A 21,375-nucleotide genomic window follows, 5' to 3' on the forward strand; every position below is an offset into this window, starting at 1 on the left:
CCAACACCTCTGGCAGGACAGAACCAGCAGGAAGTGTTTTTGGTTTCAGCTGACCATACAGCTTGTCTATGTCATTTCCAGAAGAACCACATGCACACAACCATAATTTCCAACGACCACAGCGGTAAATCCCATCTAATCCAGAGCGCTGGGCCACCCATGTGTGTGCCAGGTGAACTGCGATCCCTCCAGTGTTAGCAGACTAGTCTAGAAATGCAGTCCTAAAATTAAGTACTTGCCTTCAAATTGGGAGCTTTCATGCTGTCATTTAATCATCTATTAATATCACCTTACTTTTGAACAACCACATCTGAGAGTTTTCTCTTAAAAATATAAACAGGTAATCCCATCAATCTGAAGCTACTGGGTACGTTTTTAAAAGCACTAAGGCATATTGGAAATCAGAAACTTGAAACCTTTTGGATGTACTGATTCTTTTAACCTTTTATTCTGAAGACTCTTTGACCACCAACACAAATTGACTATTTACTTCCATATGCTATTTATATAAAGGTTCAGTTCTTAAGCATTTACTTTCTGCAAGGGAAAAAAAAAGCCATTTCTGCTGCAGAAAAGTGAACACATTCATCTGAAATAAGGTGTTTGCTTCTAAATATCAGGAAGTTCTGTATGTCCCACAGGTGGCTGGGGGCTAGCTGAAGCCTATGAATGCCTGTTGAAACTCTTTGTGCTGTTAAGTTACAACTCTCCGGTAAGAGGATCTCTGGTGTCCAGCAAGAATTCAGTGTTCTCCCCAAGTGGAAGCTGGTTTTTGTTTCTATGACTGCCATTTCCTAAAAGCAGCGAGAACTCAATTGCTCTACCATCTCCAGATCCTTGTCAAATCTGCAGCGCAGCAGCACTTCAGTGCCTTTAACCACTGCAGCACAGTGGTGGCAGCACATGGAGCCGGTGGGACTAAGCGAAGCAGAAGCCCTTAATTTTAAAGGAAGGAAAGAGTTTTAAGTAGTCATATACAAATGGTATCTGCCCACTTCCTGGAAGGACTGTGCACAGCACACTTCTGTCTCCCCAGGTCTTCTATCACACTCATTACCACGACATCTGAAAGTGCAGAAAGGTAAAAACAACCTCCTTGAATAAAGGAGGTACGTCATGCAAATCCTGTCACAGTGGAGAAGGGCAATTCACTTGTTAGTGCATGCTTATGTTTCCAAAAAGCTTTGTAGACAACATTCCTTACCAGAGATTCAGACCAATTAACTAACATAAAATACTTTATTGAAACCATGGTTTTGGAATCACAGCTTACTCTGAGAGTCATACACTGGGCATTCATAGAATTATAAGGTCAGGCTGCCAACAGAAGGCAACTGCTTTTATCCAGTAACTGTACATCCATTTGACAGAATGTTGGAAATACTGGAAGAAAACATATTTTAGTCCCCCTCTTTCTTTTCCTCATCCTTCATCTGTACTTGGACCTCTCTTTGTCTTTTGATTTCTTAGGACTTCTGCTTCTGTCTGTTTTTTTATCCCAGTCTTTTACTCGGAAGTCTTCTTTGTATTTGTCTTTCTGTTTGCTGTAACTGTAATCTCTCTCCTGAGAACGGCTGCGACTCCGGTGCCTGTCTTTCTTCTCACTCTTTATCCTCTCTCTACAGCGTTCCCCCTCATGTTTTCGATCAGAATCCTGTTAAAGGAATTGGATAGAAATGCAGTTACAGACAAAACGGGAAAATATATAAAGGCATGAAGAGTGAAGAGAACTTGAGAAGACTCAAGCATGGTTGGTTCCTTAGCTAGGGCTGGTACTACCTGAAATAGATGCACATCCGTGATGATTCGAGAAAGACAACACGAAAAAACCCCCACCAAAACCACATGAAGAAGATAAGTTTTTGTCAGCGTGTATGGAAAAATGCAGGGCTGTCAGGAATGCTTCTCCTTGTATTTCCTAAGGAGCATTACCAAAAACTGATTATATCAGGGATTCCACTCAGATGGATACTATTAAACTCTTCATAAGCATCACACAAGCTTCTAAGCTAGATTTGGATTTTTAATGTAAGTATCCAATGCAAGTATTTCCATCATAAGTTTTGGTTCAAGCCCCACAGGCATTCCAGTGCTATGCAGATGCAGAACATTTTTTAAGACATGCCTGTAATAATTCTTAATGGCCTAAACTCTAGGCTTCAGCAAAATAAATGACACTGTTACAGAGACCAATCACACACACACACATGCAAACTATGTTTCCTTGAAGTTAGAAGTCCACAAGAAGAGGTAGCATGGAGAATATGATCCTCTTAAATGCACAGTCAAATGACACAGGGTCTGTGAGTCGAAATGGAAATAATGAGCTAAAGAAAAGCTAGTTATATTTTGCAGACTTATTGGTATGACCAATAGACAAAACACATGAGGATACACTCATACACAGGCATAGTAAACTCTAAGGGGTCCAAGTTTATCTATCTAATTTAAAATGACCTAAAAAGGAGAGACCAACAGTATTTACAACAAGTGGTAATGGTGTTTCAGCACACGCATAAAAACTCCTGAAAAAAAAAAGCTGCAAGGTCAGGGAGCCAAAAATGAGGAAATTTTGAACTTTCCTAGATTTCTTCGTGTTGTCATTAAGAATGCTGTGTGAGTGGGCTCAGTGCACAGAACAGATTTGCTCTGGAGAGAAAAAAGATTAGGTAACGAAGGAGGAATTGCTGTCAGTAGAACAACTGCTCTACATGTTGCACTAGACAGTATGAAACCACTGAGACTGTAGTTAGGGAAGATAGTCTGAAATAGGCCTGAAATGTCACACTGACAACATTACGGCACAGCACACGCTACACTCACTATGTGCGGACACCAACACCTGTACAGGCCATGGCATCATAGCAGTTTTAAAAGTAAAAAGATACAGATCACTTAGGAAGCAGACATTCCATTTCAAGGAGCTCTAAAGATTTTATTAATACAAAACACTGATTTTTGACATGTGAACTAACATTCTTCAAGCACTGCTAAAAACTAGTTTGTTTTTATTATTCAATTAAGATATACCACGAAACAAAATACAAGAGGGAGCTTCAGAATCCTGCAGAAAGATACACACCTTGCTGTTATTAAAAGGTGGTAGACACTTTTTTTTTGAAGGTATGACTGATCACCTGGAAGTTCAGTATGACTAAATGCTCTAGCAGACAGATACCAATTTATGGAATTTTAATAACAACACTAAGCACAGATCATGACGAACTGTGAAAAATGTCTGCATTAAATTACACAGTGTTTCCTTCCTCGTTTCAGATATGATTTTCCTAAATACACACCATGACAGTAGCATTCACAATTGTATGGTTGAAACCTATACTCCATGTACAAACAAGCAAACTTTATTTATTTAAAAGAACAGTGAAAAAACTCTACTCCAAACAGAGCTTTTATGCAGAGAGCCAGGGATCAGGATGGTTCCCAGAGCAAACACCACTTTTATAATTACACAGGTAATGCTGAAATACTAGGGTTACAATAAGCAACATAAACCCCCTGGATAAACACCCACATGAATAATCACAGGTTTGATCTATAACAAAAAAATGCTCCTACTGCTGGCTACAGTAATCTCACTGGTGGCCAAGTGCCTATTCCATGTCTTTAATGTCAAACTTATTTCAGTACAGATGTTGAAATCTGAATCTGCCAAAAAGAATCAGTGGTGCTTTGAGCTATTTATAAAAACTTTGTCCATTCACCGTCAAAACGATGCACAGCCGTATTACTCTTCTAGCCAAAAACCCTCACTCTCCATAGGTTTGAACAAGACATCAAGTTTTGAGCCCCTCTGTGGCAAGATTATCAGAAGATGGACATCAGAAGATGGACATGCTGGTGGTGGAGTACAGAGAAACAAGACAATATTGGCCAGGTAAACAAGTGGTGGGCTTTGTGTATGGCTGCCTTCTACCTGATTTGTTGCTGGAGTTGCCTCTCAGCACATGGGAAACAGGAGAACAGCAGAACAGTGCTCAGTTGAAAAATCTACCATGTCAACACTGGAGGCAGGCTACTGGCCAAGTCAGGGCAGGGAACAGGTTAGTGAACACTTGAAGCTACAGACAAATAGCCCATGTTGAATGCCATAGAACGGGTAACTTGTTCATAGAAGCATTTAAGGTATAGATGTACAGGGCAAGTCTGAAAGGGACACAAAAAAGTCACCACAGTAGCTACTATGAACACAGAGTAGTGGTCTGAATTAATAGAATGAATTGCATCTTAGTCCACCACCAACACAAGCTGCATTACCCCTTAAATAAGACTTTACATTTTAAAGTCTTTGGCATAGAAAAAGGTCAGTTTTTTTAAACACTCTAAATTACTAAAAACCAATCTTATCTTGATATCAAATCTTTTATGCCCTAATTCAAAACCATGCTGTTTTGGAAGAGGAAGAAAACAAATTCTTCCTTAAAAACAGGCTCTCTCCTACTGCTGATGTTCAGATTGCTCAATACAGGATCACAGCCTCTCATCAGTTAATGACTAATGACTAAGAGATGATCACCCCAATTCTTAATCCAGCACCAGGCTGGATTGTTTAAGGAAGGAAATACGAAAAGAGGGAAAGACACTTCTCTGGAAGTTTATGGTTGACTTTGCCAAAAGTAGTCACTTCCTAAACAGCACCTGCAGGTAAATCAGCTAGAAATACTATGACTACAAAAGTAGAATACATATGCCACCTCTAAACACATTAAGCATACCACTTATAGGCACATTAGTTAAAGGTTAAAAGGAGCAAACAAACAGAGACAGCCTTTTCAGGAGGAATATTTTGATCAAACTTGACCCCGAATCTAAAGGGAACAGTATGCAAAAAGCAGTAAGAGCAGGAAATTAAAACAGAAAAATGAGTATCTGTGTTGAAACCATGCAGTACAGAAATTGGAAAGTCAGGAAGCCCCTATGCCTCACAAAAAACTATTGGATAGGCTATACTCCTCCACAGATCCAGTTATCTTAAAAAATAAAATCCAAGAGAAAACAGAGAAAACTGGAAGGGGAACAAAGTTGTAATACACATCTCAAGCAGGAGCTTGACCTGTATTCAAAACAACTACCAAATTCTATTCACAAACCCACATGGTAGTCCAGCCTCCTGCCCCAGACCCACATCCTGTTACCTACTAAACGCAAGCCACAACACCCTACCTCTTCTACCCACTGGAATCAAGTCAAACAACACAAGATTCAAAAATACATTCTTAAAACATCAACACTGCTGAAGATTCAGGAAACAGGAGTCAGACTAAGAAAAGGATGAGTCAAAATATACTAAAGAAAAAAAAAATCACCAGCAAGAGAACAGAAAAACAACCTAACCTTATGGAAACTATTCAGAAAATAAAACCCCTTCAAGTCATAGCTGGAGTTCATAGAACAAACTGCAGTTCCAGTTGCCAGAACTTCCCACTATAAGCCCATGATCTCAATTAAAATCTCGGCCACACTAAGGACTTGGGGTAGAAGTTTCTGTATGAAGCACAGCTACTGTGGTCTTTGGCCAATTAGCTGTGGGAGGTCTGCTGTTATTTTGTTTTAAAGTTCTTACTTCAAACATATTCTATGATTTACAAAATAGGGTTAAGGGAGAACGCTTTGTTTGTCTATACTAAAAATGCTACTGTTACCCTCTGTGTTGGCCTCAGTATTCACAGTGAACACATTCCACCTCAGGAACATGCTTCCTTCCCCTGCTCTGGTATGAGTTTCACATATTAGGACCAAATTATAAATAATTAAAAAAATAAAAAAAAAATAAATTTTGTATATGTCAAACAGGATTTCTCAGCTAAGCTGGCTGCAGATTTCATTGGAAAGGCCATGTCCAAGATATTTACTGAATCTCTACGTGAGAGTGAGTACATACTGCTCAGTATGTACATACTATACACTACACACTAACGAGAATAGTCAAATCCAGAGAGAAAAGTTCTTCCCAGAAATTAATTTTCACAACTCCAAGAGGGATCTGTGATGCTTGTCATCAGAGAATAGAAGTAAGCCTCCTTCTGTGATTTTGGGCATAAGAAAGCTAAGATATTACAGTGAACTGGGTAAAGAGAGAAGAAAGCCACGGGAAAGAAGGTACCAGAATACAGCAGCAGAGACTACAGGAACAAACCACACTAGGAGCAGGTGACTAAATCACAAAAAGATACACATACACATAGAAGAGATCATACAGTGAAGCACTAGAAAATATTCTTTTCCAGTACCAGAAACAATGCCAGGAATCCATCTGTCCTCATCCATGATTTTGTGCTATGAAATCCACTGTGTTATGAAGACTCAGATTCCCTTGGAACTATTATGACAGAGATTAACACCTTATATTGCTGCTGGTACTTGTGCCATTTGCAGGGGTGGAGACTTCTAAATGATTTTTAAATGTTCTCTGCTGATAACACATGACCAGCAAGTTCCACAGGTGTAATTTCTGAACCATTGAGAACAAAGATTACTGCCAGAAATACCCTTTTCAAGAATGCTGAAGCGACAGTGTCAATCAGCCAAAAAGACAGGAGGAAGTCTAAAACAAAAGTAGTCCAGACCTCTTGTCTGCACGTGCTCCAGTTGAGATTTCAATTATCTGAACAGGTGTCTCCCCTCCTCTGCCCAAGGGATTCTGACACAATTAGTACACAGTGACAAAAAGACTTTGTCCATGAATGAGCAATAGGGCTCACTGGTAGCACTGAAAGAATTTAATTACTAATGTTCATGAGAAAAGTTATTTTTAAGCACCACAGAAGTAGTGATGTAACAGAACAACAGAATCGTGAATGCTCTGTGTACACAGAACTTACAGCAGTATTCAAAACTCATGACAGGACAAAGGCTTTATTTACTGCGGTTGAAACCTTACCACTTTCTACAAAGTTGGCAGAAGACAGCTTTGTTCTCACTCATAAAGCTTGCCTTTTTAAAATAGTAGGGTTTGGGTATTTTTCTTTTTCAGCTTAATTCCTCCTAATGCTCACACTTCAATGACGGTTCAACCCTCCACTTTAGCATTGCAGACCTTGTTTCCACAGAACACCGATATCTTGACTATCCCAAGTTCACAGAAACGTGAGAATGCTGTCCTGACAGGCTGCAGTGGAACTAATGAAAGACAGAACCAGTCTTTCCTGATGATCTCCTCCACGGTCCCAGCCTTACAGTACCATATGCTCGCACAGTAGAGATGCAACCAAACCCACACACAGATTTTACAGAAATGCTTCCAAACCTTCTAGGGAAAAATAAAAAAAAAAAAAATGCAAAGAGATCGGGGGTTTTTCCATATGGGAAAAAGTCAACATATGATGGTCTGGCAAGAAAATGAAAAATAGTCTACAGACATGAAATATGATTAACTACTAGTTTACGACTGGGAATATGTGAACAACGGGTTCAAAGTGCTGAAGATCTCCTACTTTATGAGAGGTTACACTGCCTCTTTAGGATGTTTTGGTGAAAAGCCATCTAGATATGCCAAGCCGCAAAAGTCAAGAAGGATTTGGAAAGCCTCTTTTATAATCAAATATTAACATCAGCCTTCTGTAGGTTCACAAGTCCTGTATTTTAAGGGACTTTGCATGCCATGTCCTCATTCAATATCAGACCTTTTTTTCCTGGTTTCTTTTACGAGGAAACCAATGAACAGGTATAAAGTGCATGAAGAGGTAAGTACCTTAGATTTTTTGATCCTCTTGTCATCATCGTCATCTTCGGAGTGGTGGTGCTTTTTCTTCTTTTGTTTTTTAGCCAAGTGTGACTGACTTGTTTGAGACTCTTCTACATCCTCATCCAGCACAAGGTCATACTTGGCACTGATGGTGTTGGTTAAGGACAGGTCTGTTATTTAATATCAATAAGTAGCAGAACACAACACCTTGTGAAGCAAACAAATCCCTGTTTATCAGAAAAGCTTTTACCAAGACTTAAAATGTATTTCAGTCAGAACAGGGTTGTTAACTGAATTGTGTCCTGTCAAACAGTACAGCCAGGTCCCAGTTCTCCTTTTTTTAATACCTGTGGATATCTGAACAAGCTATGGGCTTATTTTCTCTCATGCTTACCACAAGCAAAGTATAATCTCAGAGAATGATTTAGTTACTACTCCGGTTTCATTCTGGATAGAATGTCCCTTCTGAAACTACTTAAAACTCTGTTATGCTATATGTCATTCCAGGGCTGTAGACTTGGAACATTGTTTACCTGCACACAACATGGAAGTGAAAGAGCATATTTACTAAATTCATCAAAGCTATCAAGTGAAAAGCACAAAATGCTTAATTCTATCTCAAACACCATATGGTTGGTTATATGAAGCAGCAGCAAAACATCCATTTGGCAAGCTTTAAAATTAAGAAGTCTTTTCCAGGCTGCTTTCATAAACTGTACTTAATTCAAAAAGCACCTTTGACCAGAAAGGATACTCTTGCTTTGGTTTTACCTTCTCTTTCAGAGCAAGTTTTGAAGGTTTGTCACGTTCCTTCTCGTACTCTTTGAAATCGTCCTTGGTATAACGCCCACCTGTTCACAGAAAAATACAATCAACTCATTACAGCTAAAAACACAACCAAGACACACAACTATTATTAAGTCCTGATTAAGAGCTCTTCATAACCATACAGAGATGCACAGCGTGATACAGTTCCAGAAAAAAACCCTGACATCTCAGTTACAAAGTAGGAAAGGAGGACAAGCTGTGATGTTCTGTCCTTCTCTTGCTTGCAGATATCATTAAGCAACACATGGCTTTCTCCTTATTCATGTCTAGTGGAGACAACATACGAAGAAGATCACAAAGCAGAATTCAGTAACTGGCTTAGTCCCATTTAGGGATCGTGCGTCACACTACTTAAAATTCTGTTAAACTATTATTTACTGACTTTTTGCTCTGGGCTGCGCAAAGGGAAACCTCTGAGACAGCTACAGCTCAGTAATTCAAATGGAAAACTATATAAAAACACCTGGTCACGTTTGGATTTAGAGAGGGGCAAGACAGATTCCCGTTTCCATCCATTCATCGGAAGTACCAGCCCAGAGAGGAGCGAACCACAGCAACGTGCTGCCATCTCACGGCCACACTGGGAACTGCAACATTCACTGGCTGGGCCAGAAACGGCCTCCCAAGGAACAAGGATAGTACCTCCTCTAGGTCATTTTTTAGGTACCACTGAAGCACAAGACGACAATGTAGTTAGCTTTTCAATATTTTGAACAATTTAGACCTAATCTACCCAGATAAAGTTTTCCACACAGTCAGTTAGTACAGGATGCAGTGCAGCACATGTATAGACAAACTACAGAGTCTGCTTTGCTCTGTGCAGGACAAGTTCTAGTACCTCAGTGTTCATGACCAGAACCCTACTTGGAGAAACTGTGGGCTAACAACCGAGGGCTGACTGCATTTTTAGGAGAAGACACACAAGAATGCCACCACTGCAATGCACAGTTGCCTCTCCAAGTCTAGTGTCTTCTTCATTCCCCAGCAACAAAATAACCACTGCATCCACCTGTTCCTCCATTTTTTTCTTCCCAAAACATCCTCAAACACCTGAACTTGGGCTTTCATACAATACAACCTGCTGGACAGTACGTTTGACCTACTGGAGGTGAAGACCAGAAATCCTTGGCCTGAATAGTGACTTTTTCTTATATATACCTGACTGTCATACAGTGAATAAAGAAAAGAAACTAGAAAGTAACAATTACTGCAATATTAGTCTGCTAATAAGTAATATCAAAAAACATCATGTCCAAAGCTTGAGAGGAAAAAATATTTTAGTGGCAAAAATACACTGGATAAAAAAGGTAATCAGTGGCAATGCAATGTTAATGTAGTACAGTTGTAAACCCTTCTACTTTTTCATACAAAACAAATGAAAGGAAGAGCTAACAACTGTGTTGCTTTATTTATTACAGTACCAGGAAAATTTATATCCCTGAAGATGAGACGATTTAAACTAGAAACTCTTTATATAATGCTTAGTTTTGAAGCCATAGCTTATTAAGTTATGAGGATCAAAGTATTGCAAATGTACCTACCTTTTCCTTTCCATTTAATCTTTGCAACAGACTGACTAAAATCCACATGTATCCGTCTGTCATCTATCAGTACATTGTCCATTTTGAAGTAGGCTTTCTCACAGTCTTCCTCCTGATATTAACATTAGCAGAATACCTCGAGTCATGATTATTTCGTAAGTATATTCAACTGCTTAATGACATACATTTCTTTCTAAAATTGCCTACAATATACCAGTTCTTGCATTGTACCATTTCAAAAGCAATAGTTATGCTTTCTCTGAACATCAGCATTTCAATTCCAATTCTTTAGTTCAACTCACCACTTTAAAAATTTGCCAGTCCAGTTAGGTATTTGGCACAATGTAATACACTCAGAAAAATAAGGAAAATAGGACAACTAAAAAAAGCTCCATTTTAAGTACATAAGTAGGCTAAAGCAAAGTGAGAACACTTTTCCAGGATTTTCCTCACAGATTAGACAGATTACCACATACAAAGCTATGCAGCACCCAGAGAACTATCACTATCAATCTCACAGTAAGAGCAGCATGTTGATACAGTAAGCATCATTTACAAGCCCAGTGCAGGACACTATTGTATTATATATTATATTGTAGTAGCTACCCCACACTTGAAGATGTCAGTGTTTTTCCTTAATGGAAGTATACCAGAAATGAACTTTTATAAGCAGAATCTACATATAGTATACCTAAAAAAACATACCTTTTCAAATTCAATGAAAGCATAACAAAGAGATTCACCAGTCTTCCAGTCTCGAATCACTTCACAGCTGAAAAATTGATATAAAATTAAAATGTCAATGCTGTTGAAGCAAAAATCATAGGATAGGAAAGCATTGCTTAAAAGGGAGAGTAACAGTTCAAATAAATAAAAAAATAAATCACAAAACCAAAACACCTCGAAGGTATTACAACACTTGATTCTGAGACCCCCTACTGATGTGGGGGTGTCTGCACAGAAAAAATGCCTGCGACATTACTTGAATAATTACACTTAACTCACAAACAGCTACCATGAAGTGTAGAACTAGAGATTAATTCCTAATTAATGAAACAAAATATATTTTCCAATATTTGTTATTAATTTTTTGCATTTCACTAATGCAAGACAAGAAATTTCACATTCTGTTTTCTCAGTCATTTTAAGCGAAGTTTAAACAATCACCATGTGACAAACTTTCTCTTCTTAGCAAGCACCTCTTTAGCAGCCATCTTTTCATCAGGCAGTTCACAGGGCAAAAATAAGAAGCCCAAAAGTATTGAATCAGTAGATGCAAAATGGGAACAATACAGTATTGCATCAGTATTACCCAACTCTTGTACTTGACATGAGAATTCTGACTACAGGATGCTGAAGGAGGACAGACAGACAACCAGGGCAGGAAATGTGGCATTAAGGTGAGACTTAATAATGTGAGACCTCCCCCACATGTACTGAGGAAATGACAAATCAGGATTAGGATACACAATCAAAAGGGGGGGGAGAGAAAAAGAAAAAAAAGCAGAACACAAGGCTATTCAGAGAAGCTATAGCCATTCATTGCAGCAGCCATCAGCAAGGAAGATGACAGGACGGTTTTGTGCAAGAATGCTGCTTCGTGGATTATTCAGACAATCTATCTCAAAGTGGAAGGATTGCAGAAGAGGTAGTGAACAAACTGATAGAGGGAAAAAAATAAATCCCTAGGACAAACAGACATCATGCTGGAGTTGTAAGAGCTGCACACAACGCCCATTTCCCCACCCCCTTTTCCCCCCGGACAATCCAGTTTAGGATCTGGGTGTCTGCAGACCTGTGTGCCAGTACCACACAAACTGGTAGAAACTCAAAGCAGAACAGACTTAGTGTGTGTCTGAATACACAGGGCCTACTCAGGACCACCTGAATAAAGCTAAGTGAAGCGCTCTGAAAGAGTCAATATGCTTATGCATGATGATGATGCATTTGATGCAGTCTTTTGAAATCCCTCTGGAAATTCTAATAAACTCCTGAACCAAAGGTTTTCAGGGAAAAGGATATAAGGAACATCTTTGCACTGATAAACATGCAAAAGGTCAGGTAAGAGCAAACTGATTTCAAAGTTTGCTGATGATACTAAATTGTGCTGATGACACTAATTGTTAAAGGTAGCAAAAATAAAGACTGAAGAAACTGCAGAAAGTCCTTACAAGACCAACAAGACAGCAAATGATGTTCATATGTTGTAGATAAATGTTACAGGATGAGCAAGGGTAGAATCGTGTGCATTATAAAAAAAAAATCCAACAAAAAACCCTCAGCTTTAGTATTCACTAGAAAAGGAGTTGAGAACAATGCAGAGACCACCACTGTGCCACTGCATATCTGTAATTTCTTCAATACCATGTGCAGTTCTGGTTCTCTCATCTTGAAATGAAAACAAAAGAACAGGAAAAAGTCAAGAAAAGAGAAACAAGGTAAGGAAATCCCTACTACAAAGCAGGAGTATGTAGGCTAGTGCTCTTAGCAGCGGAAAAAATTACTTTGGAGTATAGGACAAAGAGGTGTAGGAAAGTAGACTTCATTGCCCATCATGTCTTTTGATAGCAGTACTAGGAGGAATCAACTGAAACTACCAGAAGCCAAGTTCAAAACTCAGAAAGGCAGCAGGCATCAGAAACACCTTACAATGAGTATATCAGATGCCAGAAATGTTTGTTGCTTTATCCCAAACCATACATATTCCCATGCAAAAGAAAAACCCAGAGACCGTGTACAGCTCATGCAACATATCAGAAAAAAACTGCTGAAAGGAGTGAGGACAGGGGGCAGGGAAGCATATCATATGCTTTCTTTGTTTCTACACTTCCCTAGGATTTCACTTAAAACCACTGCTGGGACAGGGTACTCATCTAGCTAGATCTGTTGTGGTGGTCTCTATCCAAACACAGCATAAATCTCATGAGACACCAGGTTACTCCTTAACAGCCAAAACTGAACTGAGAGGAACCAAGTTCAGTTTCAATGGAGAAGGTTTTCCCTTTTATTTTACCATAATTACCTTTTAATGGGACCAAATCGTGAAAATATTATCTCCAGGTCTTCCCCTGTGGTCACAGGATTCAGCTTACAAACAAACAGCACATTTTCTGGTGGCTTGACATCTGCATCTGGTAAGTCTCCCACCTGTGGCATACAGAAAAGGATGTTCATCACTTCTGCCTAAAGCTCTTTACAGGCAGCACAGCACACTGGTAACACAACTTTTGTACGATCTCAAAAAAAAAAAATCTTTCCTATCACAAAATCAAAAATTAAATTATTTTTCCTACTCAGTGCCAGAAAAAAGTGTTTTCCGTAGCACCTAAAAATTATTATCTATTTGCAACTCCACCACTGGGACTTCATTAAAGTTGACAAATGCTTTCTACTTTGCTTTTCCTGTTCATAACATAACAGAGAGTTCTAAAAGCACTTCTTTTTCTCCTAGAAGTCTTCTGCAACATTGTGGCCATATCTGGGGTTTGACCTTGGAATTAGGCTCTGTTGCGAACTATTCACCATAAATTTGAATTTGGTAGATGTAAAGGAGTGAGATGGATTCACTCATTCTTCAACAGTGCATACGCTTGTTAAAATTTTTTTTCCCTTAAAGAAAAAAAAAGATTCCAAAGCCTATTCACAATTTTTGTTACTACTGAGTTTACAACTGCCAGCAGTTACCAAACACTAAATTTAAGAGGGAGGAACACAGAGTTAACCAGTGTTAAATTCAACTAATTCCACAGGAGGAAGAGTGCCATTACAGATATGAATAATGCAACTTCAATGCCACTGTATGTACTGGGAAGAGATTATCACAAATTAGCTCAGCTCTCTCCCACACATGCTAAACCTTTCCCAGGATTACAAATACTCAGGAGCATGTTATGTATGTTATGTTTTTTAACTGGATGCATTTCTAGCAAGTATTTACAAAGCCTCCACTGCCCCACTTTTAATCCTGGCTTTGAAAATGAAGTATCACCAGTTTTATCAAAAAACCACATCCAGTGCTCACACTCAATCCTTTTCATTGTACCACAGACATTTAATAGCACAGATTCTGAAACATGACATCATCACAAGATAAGTAATTTCAAGATAAGTAGCACACATTCTTCTAGACTTAATACTGCAAGGTAAATGCGGGAAGATTTTCACCATTTCCAGAAGAATGGCACGAGTTTTTGCTTCTTTTTCTGCTTGAACTTCTTCTATTTCATCTGCAGACCGTCCTTTCATGTCATCAATTTCTTCATCTGCTCCTATTCTGCCACTCTGAAAAATTAAGGAAAAAGCTATTTATTACCAAGTCATAGCCAAAAATTCTTTCTTACTTTCCAAATATTACTTGTATGATCTCTCCCCTCACACCTCAAGACGTGAAAACGCTTAAGCACTGTATCTCCACAGAACTGGACTTTCAGGCACTGTGAACTATGTATGAAGTTTTGGGACCAGTCTAAACCATATTCAGTTAAGTATTCTAAATTCTTTTATGTCCCCACCTCATACTCAAAAACTCATCACAAGTGTCAACTCATTTCTAATTCAGATAGTTCCTACCCGAAATGAAGATCAGGAACACTGCAAGTATCCATGATGACTTGTAAGACTCAAACATTAAACAGAATATAGCAAAACAAGAATTTTATTTTTATACACCTACACCTAGATAGGATTCGAAGTTTAATTTTTCTCCTCTTCAGCATCTCCACAATGCTCTCCCTCTTACAGACACCAAAAGGTGTATCTTCAGAAAGGTTACAAAAAAGAAAACTAAGTAAAAGTTTCAAATCTCTACACAGTTTGCAGTGAGCTATTAAACTCTTTATACCATTTAACGTATCTGAAGGCACATCAGAGACTAACCACAGTGCAGACGCACTATGAAAGCCTCCTTCCAATCTTGTAATTATATGTATTAAGTTTGAGAATAAACAATATTCTCTCTAGTCAATTTATTCATTGCTTAAAAAAACTCCTTTCCACGCAAGGAGATAATCTCACATATACCTTCCATAACTCCATGCTATGAGTGAATTATTAACTACTCCAATTATTTTTTAGAAAATTCCTTCTGTTTGAACAAATAGTCCACAGAAGTATGCATGTTAGCACATATAACTCAAAGAATGAACACAATTACTTCCATTGAAACACATACTATTTCACATTTAAAAGGAAAATAGTGGCAACTACTTTAATAATAGTAAATGTTAGTTATATTTTTGTCTTCTGCCAGAGTATAGAGAAAACAAATAATACCAAAGGTGAATAATCTGAATGTTCTGCTTATCTACACTGCAAATAGAAATCTAAAAAACAGCTTTCAAACCTAAATCCACCAGAGTCACAGGGAAGAGCACTCAAGTCATGCTTTTAACATTTTCTCGAAAGATTAAGCAGCTGTATTTGATTCAACACAGCAGTAGCTTCAAATAACTGACAAGCATTTGACATATCAGAACTCAAGATGCGTAGCAGAAGAGTGTTGTTTATCCTCCTTGCGTGAAAACATGTGTCGTTCTTTTAGGACATGGATTCGACAGACAAAGTCTTAAAACACTGAATTCTTATTTTGGCCAAGTCTGTGCTGGACACCACTAGAGATAAATTTATTTAATTATTCTTCCAACTTTTCCCCGAGAAGATAACATGAGCACTCACATCGAGCTGTTCCTTCGTAGGTTCTGGTGAGTGGTCAGGAACAGCCAAGCCAGGTGGATCATCAAACGGATCATCTAAAATTACTGTGTGATTTATCCTTACAGAGAACAAAATCAAGATCAGCATCAGTTACATGCAAATAAAACTCTCTTTACTCAAGTAACAGCAAACCAGCCCCACTAATTCTCAGTTATATCCCAAACAGCCAAGTATAGAATCACAGAATCAGCTGGGTTGGAAGGGACCTCCGAGATCATCATATACTGTATGCTTGTAAATTCTAGTGCTGATGCTTCTAAATTCTAGTACTGATGTTTCTGTAAGGGCAGCATAGTTGAGTACTTGCATACATACTTGTTTATTTAGTACTTGCTTATTTTACCAATATTACTGGAATAAAAAAATATTTAACATAGCATGTACAGGTCACCTGACTTCAAAATATTCATCTAGTTTCAAAAAAACAGACTAATTCATTTAATTACAATGTATTCCTCAAAAAATGAAGTTAAAAGCAGTCACACCTGATATCTTGATACGGGATAAAGTCCTTATCTACAAAGGTTTCATTAATTGTCTTCAATACATCCATGCCTTCTGTCACTTCTCCAAATACTGTATGTACACCATCAAGGTAATCCAGGTTTTCCCCTGTAGTAATAAGAAACTACAAAAGAAGACACAAAACCAGTAACAATGAATACCAAAATTCAGTTTTGTTTGGTTTGGTTTTTTTACCTTAGGAGAGAGACAACTCTCACTGAATTCGATGGGAAAAAAATTCTTCCTGAGTTTTGCAGAAGAAGATTAGTCTTCTTCCATCAGCTCTGGGAGCATTGTGAGCCAACCTACAGCTCACAGCCACTGCCTGAGGCAGAGAGGCTCTCTCATACAAGTCTCCCTCTGCATGAGCCTTCAGCTCTGGCTCTCTGGATCCTTTTGTGAGTTGGTTTGACTCAGCAATCTGGCAGAAAGTCAGACAGGCAGAGGAAGAGCAGACAGCTACCTGCTGAGTAGGTTTCTTGAGCAAGACCAGCAAAGGCTGTGACAGGCACCACAGCTGATGAAAGGGAGAGGGTAGAAAGTACAAGGCTACCCCTCCAGGTAGCAGTGAGTTGGGAGCTGAGCTCTAATCACCTGTTCAACAGGCAGCGGTCAGCAGGTGCATTTTCATTAATGTGGCAAAAACTTCCACAGTTCTACCTTCACCTAATTCTACCCAGATATTTTTCCTTCCTTCCCACAAACCCTTCTCTCCTGAAAAACAGGATGCAGCAGCAATGAGAGAAGAACTAGAACACAGTAGCACTGACTTAGATCAACTGGCACTGAAATGTATCTTAATATAAATCAGGTCTTTCACTTTAGGGCAAAATCGAAACTCTGGAAAATGATACCAACTGAGCACTTGGTACCTAATCAAAGATGGAGGACACTCAGTAATGAATGAAGGAGGAAGAAGCAGATATGCACAAATAACAGAACACAACCATTACATCCACACTTTACAATCTGACCGGTAACATCTCACTCCTCATTCTCTATGTAACACAGCTAAGACTGGCTACTATTTGGTATAAGTTACACTAAGCTACACTCTACTTGTAAGGCAACTCCATGTAATTCCTTACTGGAATTCTTCTTTCCCAAGAAGAAGTTGCAATAATGTTCCTGGGAATTGCATTCGTTCCCATATGCCTGCATATACACTAGCAGGCTGCATCTTAAATATAAATAAAAATATCACCTCTTTTTCCTAAACTCCACACCCAAACACTTTTACACATACAATGCAAGGAAGCAGCAAAATTAACTGCATATATTACAAACTCTAGCTGGAATAAACCCATACTTTTTTCTTAACTGTTCTTCAGTTATTAAGAAACCCTCTTTTTAAAAATTAAAACATATGGATATTACAAGTGAGGCATTTTAAATTTATAAAAGTGACAACAGACCTAAAATAATAATTTAGAAACAACAGCATTCTATGCAAAAGAACTTTAAAAAAATGTAAAAAACCCTACCTACAGCAAAAATGCACATGAACAAGGAACAGCAAAGGGCACACCACCACTTTCAAAAACTGTTTTATACCAGCACTGGGGTAAAACTGTAAACTTACTGTATTATTAATACACACTTTTATGTAACAATACAGAAGAAACTGTGGTATGATTTCAGTTTCCAAACTAACATGAAGTCATAACCAGAAAATGTCAAGATTATTTCAAACCCCAGTTTCCTTACTTTTCCCTTCCAATCAACTACAGATTTTTTTCCTGACTGTTTTATACATTAGCAAAATCCCATCAAGGTATTAACAGGAATAAATAAAGGAAAAAATAGAGGGCTGAGTGCTAACAAATAAAACTAATCTAGGACAGGATTTGAATCTATTTTAATTTTTCTCTTGTCTGTAACAAAATACCCATTGGGACCTGAAATCCTATGCAAAATATTTAACTATGGCTGGTTTTTCACGTCTTTTGACCATATTGCAAGATGATGCTATTGAGATGACACTATCATCGTTGCATTGCTTTTGTAAACTTACGGAATCTTCATTTTAGCTACTCAGACATGTACCAACACTGTGTACCAACCTGTGATCCATGCTGATCACTGCCATTGTTCACCATTGACACAGTTCCTTTCTTCTTATGCTTGATTCTCGGCACCTTTTCTGCCTCAAAAAATCTAGCTTGATCACCATAGAGTTGACTGAAAATATATATAACAAATTCGTTACAAGAAAAAGTGAGCTAATGAAATGCTGTAAAACAGTAAATAAGACATCTTAAAAATTTTTACACTGGCCTTCAAATAAACCCAGAATATACACTGCATCCATGCACATTTTTATGGACCTGTACACTTATATAGTTCACTTTATATTACAGGGGAACAACAGATTTTTCTGAGACATTTCACAGAGGGGGGTTGGGGGAGATAGGGGGGTGTATTTATATGTCGTTAAATGCAGTATATAACATTTTTCTGAGGCACGAAGTAGGTTTTAAGTAGGTTCTGTAAAAATAAGTTATTCCACACTGTAAAAATGCAATAATTTATGTCAAAAATTTCTCTTCCAAGAGAAACAGAAAACTAGATTTTGTGGACTTCAGCAATAACGAACAGGTAAAAAAGACGAACTGCCATTCTCCATGCTAGCAGCAGGACAGGATCTCACACTCTCTCATCACGTTGCACTTCTCTACCTGCCATACCAGTAAGTCTCAGAAGACTTGTAACACAGCAGAGTATCAAAATAAACTTGATCTACTTGTGTGCACAGAGAGCTTAAGTCTGGCAAGTTTACCTTCCTAGATTTGCATCTGCTTAGCACAATTATACTGTTTCCAGGACCACAAAGTGAGGATTCATGGATCCATGGGTTCAAGGTTTTGTATTTAAGAGGCTCAGACTGACTTACAAAAGCCAACACTGGTCGAGCAACACTGCCTCTGTTCAAACTGAACTATTTATCTCTGTATATTGTGTTCCCCAGCACTTTGCAATTAGTTCTGCTCTGCAATTTTAATTCTACTTTTAACAACAATTTCAAAGGAATCATATAGGACATACACATTTTGCTAACTTCCATCCTAGCTGTTCGAATGATTTCTTCAACTTTTGTCTGCATGACCACTGGAAATGTTTCAAACAAGAAAGAAAAGCGATTTCCTTATATACATTCAAAATTACTAAAATGAACTCAAATAAATTTTTAGAACAAAGGGATTATGTTCTTATACACCGAGGAAATCAAATATAGCCTCTATGTTTCACTCATGCTCAATTAACTACATTTTATAACAAAGATAAAAGTAGTAACAAACTGCTAATGATTTTGCCTTCTACAGAGCACTCAGTTATGATACTTCTCTTACCAAACTACAGTTATTTGCTAGTTTTTAAACAAACAGAAATGTATGTACAAGCTGTTAGTTGTAACTTCACTTCTAAGGTCAAAGATAGAATAATGTCCAGGAAAAAAAATAGAATGGCCAAAGGCAGCGTAGAAGTTAAAAAGGTATCTAGGTATGACAACCAAAGAAGCCTATGCATCAACATTTTTACTTCCCACCAGTAATTCTGCCTCAAGAGAGCTGAAGATAATCAAACTGGAGCCCCTATTTCCCTACACAATTCATTGTTGATACATATATTATACACACACATACATATATCATGTTGATATATAAACACTTACCAAAATATGGATTCCCCTCCACGGCCAGTTCCCATGGGGTCCCCAGTTTGTATAATAAAATCCCTCTGTCACAAAGCAGAATACGTTAGATATTGCTTTCATGTTTGTGATTTTAAACCAACAACAAAACAAAGGAATTGAGAATCCTCACCTGTACATTATAAATAAGACAATAGTTGTAGTACTTGACTTTGCAGAGCTTCAGGAAATTCAGACAAGCTGTAAAAAATCATACCAACATTTACTAAAGGAAACTCCAGATACAGGAAGAACAGATATAACAGGTATTCGGTTTAACGTGTAGAAAAGTGGTTTTGGAGCAGATTGTGTCGAGACTTATCAGAGTATCATCTATAAACGCTGAAATGCTCTAAGGAGAGGTAACATTTCCTCCCTTCCTACAGCCCATCTCTAGCGATTCGAAGAATTCTAAACACGGCTAGTTATACAGAAATACACTTGATTTTCCCTCCCGTTTCTTTTCAAACACCTAAGAAAGAAGATCACAGCAGCCCTTTGATTTAGAATATATTACATTTGTGGCCGCAAGCGCCGCCTGGATCCCCCGCCCGCCCCAGGGGCGCCCAGCCCGGCCGCTATCCCGCTCGGGGCCGCCACCTGCCCGCGCAGGGGGAACGCGGTACCGGCAGGGAACAGTGGCCAGCCCGGTCTCGGTGGCGGACAGGGGCGGACCCACAGCCGGTGGGGCCGGCTCGTACCGCGGGGCCGCTCCTCCGTGTACAGGTCGATGACCAGGTCGCCCACCGTGGTCTCCAGCAGCACCGCCATGGCCGCCGCCCGCCCCCTCCCGCGCGGCGGCCCGGCTAGCGCGCCCTCTGCCGGCGCGGAGGCCCCCGCGGGCCGTAAGGGGCGGGAAGGGCTGTCCCGGGGCTCTGAGGGCGCAGGTGTCGGAAAACGTGGAATGTGTCGACCTTAAGGCAGGGTGTACGATGTAAGATCTTTGTGTACCTTCACACAGAATCACAGAATCACGGAATGAATTGGGTTGGAAAAGACCTCTGAGATGATCGAGTCCAACCTATGAACGAACACCACCTTGTCAACCAGACCATGGCACTGAGTGCCACATCCAGTCTTTCCTTCCTTAAACACCTCCAGGGACGGCGATTCCACCACCTCCCTGTGGGCAGTTCATTCCAGTGCCTAATCACCCTTTCTGTGAAGAAATTCTTCCCAATCTCCAACTAAAACCTCCCCTGGCACAGCTTGAAGCCATGTCCTCTCATCCTGTCATTGGTTGCTTGGGAGGAGAGGCCGATCCCCACCTGGCTACAATCTCCTTTCAAGTGGTTGTAGAGAGCGATGAGGTCACCCCTAAGGAGCCTCTTCTCCAAGCTAAACAACTCCAGCTCCCTCAGCCTCTCCTCACAGGACTTGTGCACCAGATCCTTCAC

General features: G+C 39.1%; 1 protein-coding gene across 1 annotated transcript; it reads right to left on the minus strand.

The window, feature by feature from the left end:
* Positions 1–1,220: 1,220 nt before the first annotated feature.
* PPIL4 (peptidylprolyl isomerase like 4) lies at positions 1,221–20,841 on the minus strand. Its single transcript, XM_032682276.1, has 13 exons — positions 20,680–20,841; positions 20,112–20,179; positions 19,961–20,025; positions 18,351–18,468; positions 16,269–16,411; positions 15,745–15,841; positions 14,236–14,352; positions 13,094–13,218; positions 10,777–10,843; positions 10,072–10,183; positions 8,457–8,553; positions 7,709–7,847; positions 1,221–1,654 (listed from the first exon to the last, which is right to left on the minus strand). Exons 1-13 carry the CDS (start codon positions 20,747–20,749, stop codon positions 1,430–1,432), a joined length of 1,443 nt encoding a protein of 480 aa, XP_032538167.1. The 5' UTR covers positions 20,750–20,841; the 3' UTR covers positions 1,221–1,429.
* Between the last annotated feature and the right edge of the window lie 534 nt (positions 20,842–21,375).

This window comes from Chiroxiphia lanceolata, chromosome 3 (assembly GCF_009829145.1).
Source record: "Chiroxiphia lanceolata isolate bChiLan1 chromosome 3, bChiLan1.pri, whole genome shotgun sequence".
Lineage (NCBI taxonomy): Eukaryota > Metazoa > Chordata > Aves > Passeriformes > Pipridae > Chiroxiphia > Chiroxiphia lanceolata.

Excerpts from the sequence above, each read along its gene's own strand:
- PPIL4 (XM_032682276.1), bottom strand. The coding sequence starts at position 20,749 with ATGGCGGTGCTGCTGGAGACCACGGTGGGCGACCTGGTCATCGACCTG. Across the intron at positions 14,353-15,744 it reads CTACGAAGGAACAGCTCGAT|AGTGGCAGAATAGGAGCAGA; the intron begins GTGAGTGCTCAT and ends TTAATTTTTCAG. Across the intron at positions 1,655-7,708 it reads AGAGGATCAAAAAATCTAAG|GATTCTGATCGAAAACATGA; the intron begins GTACTTACCTCT and ends TTCCTTTAACAG.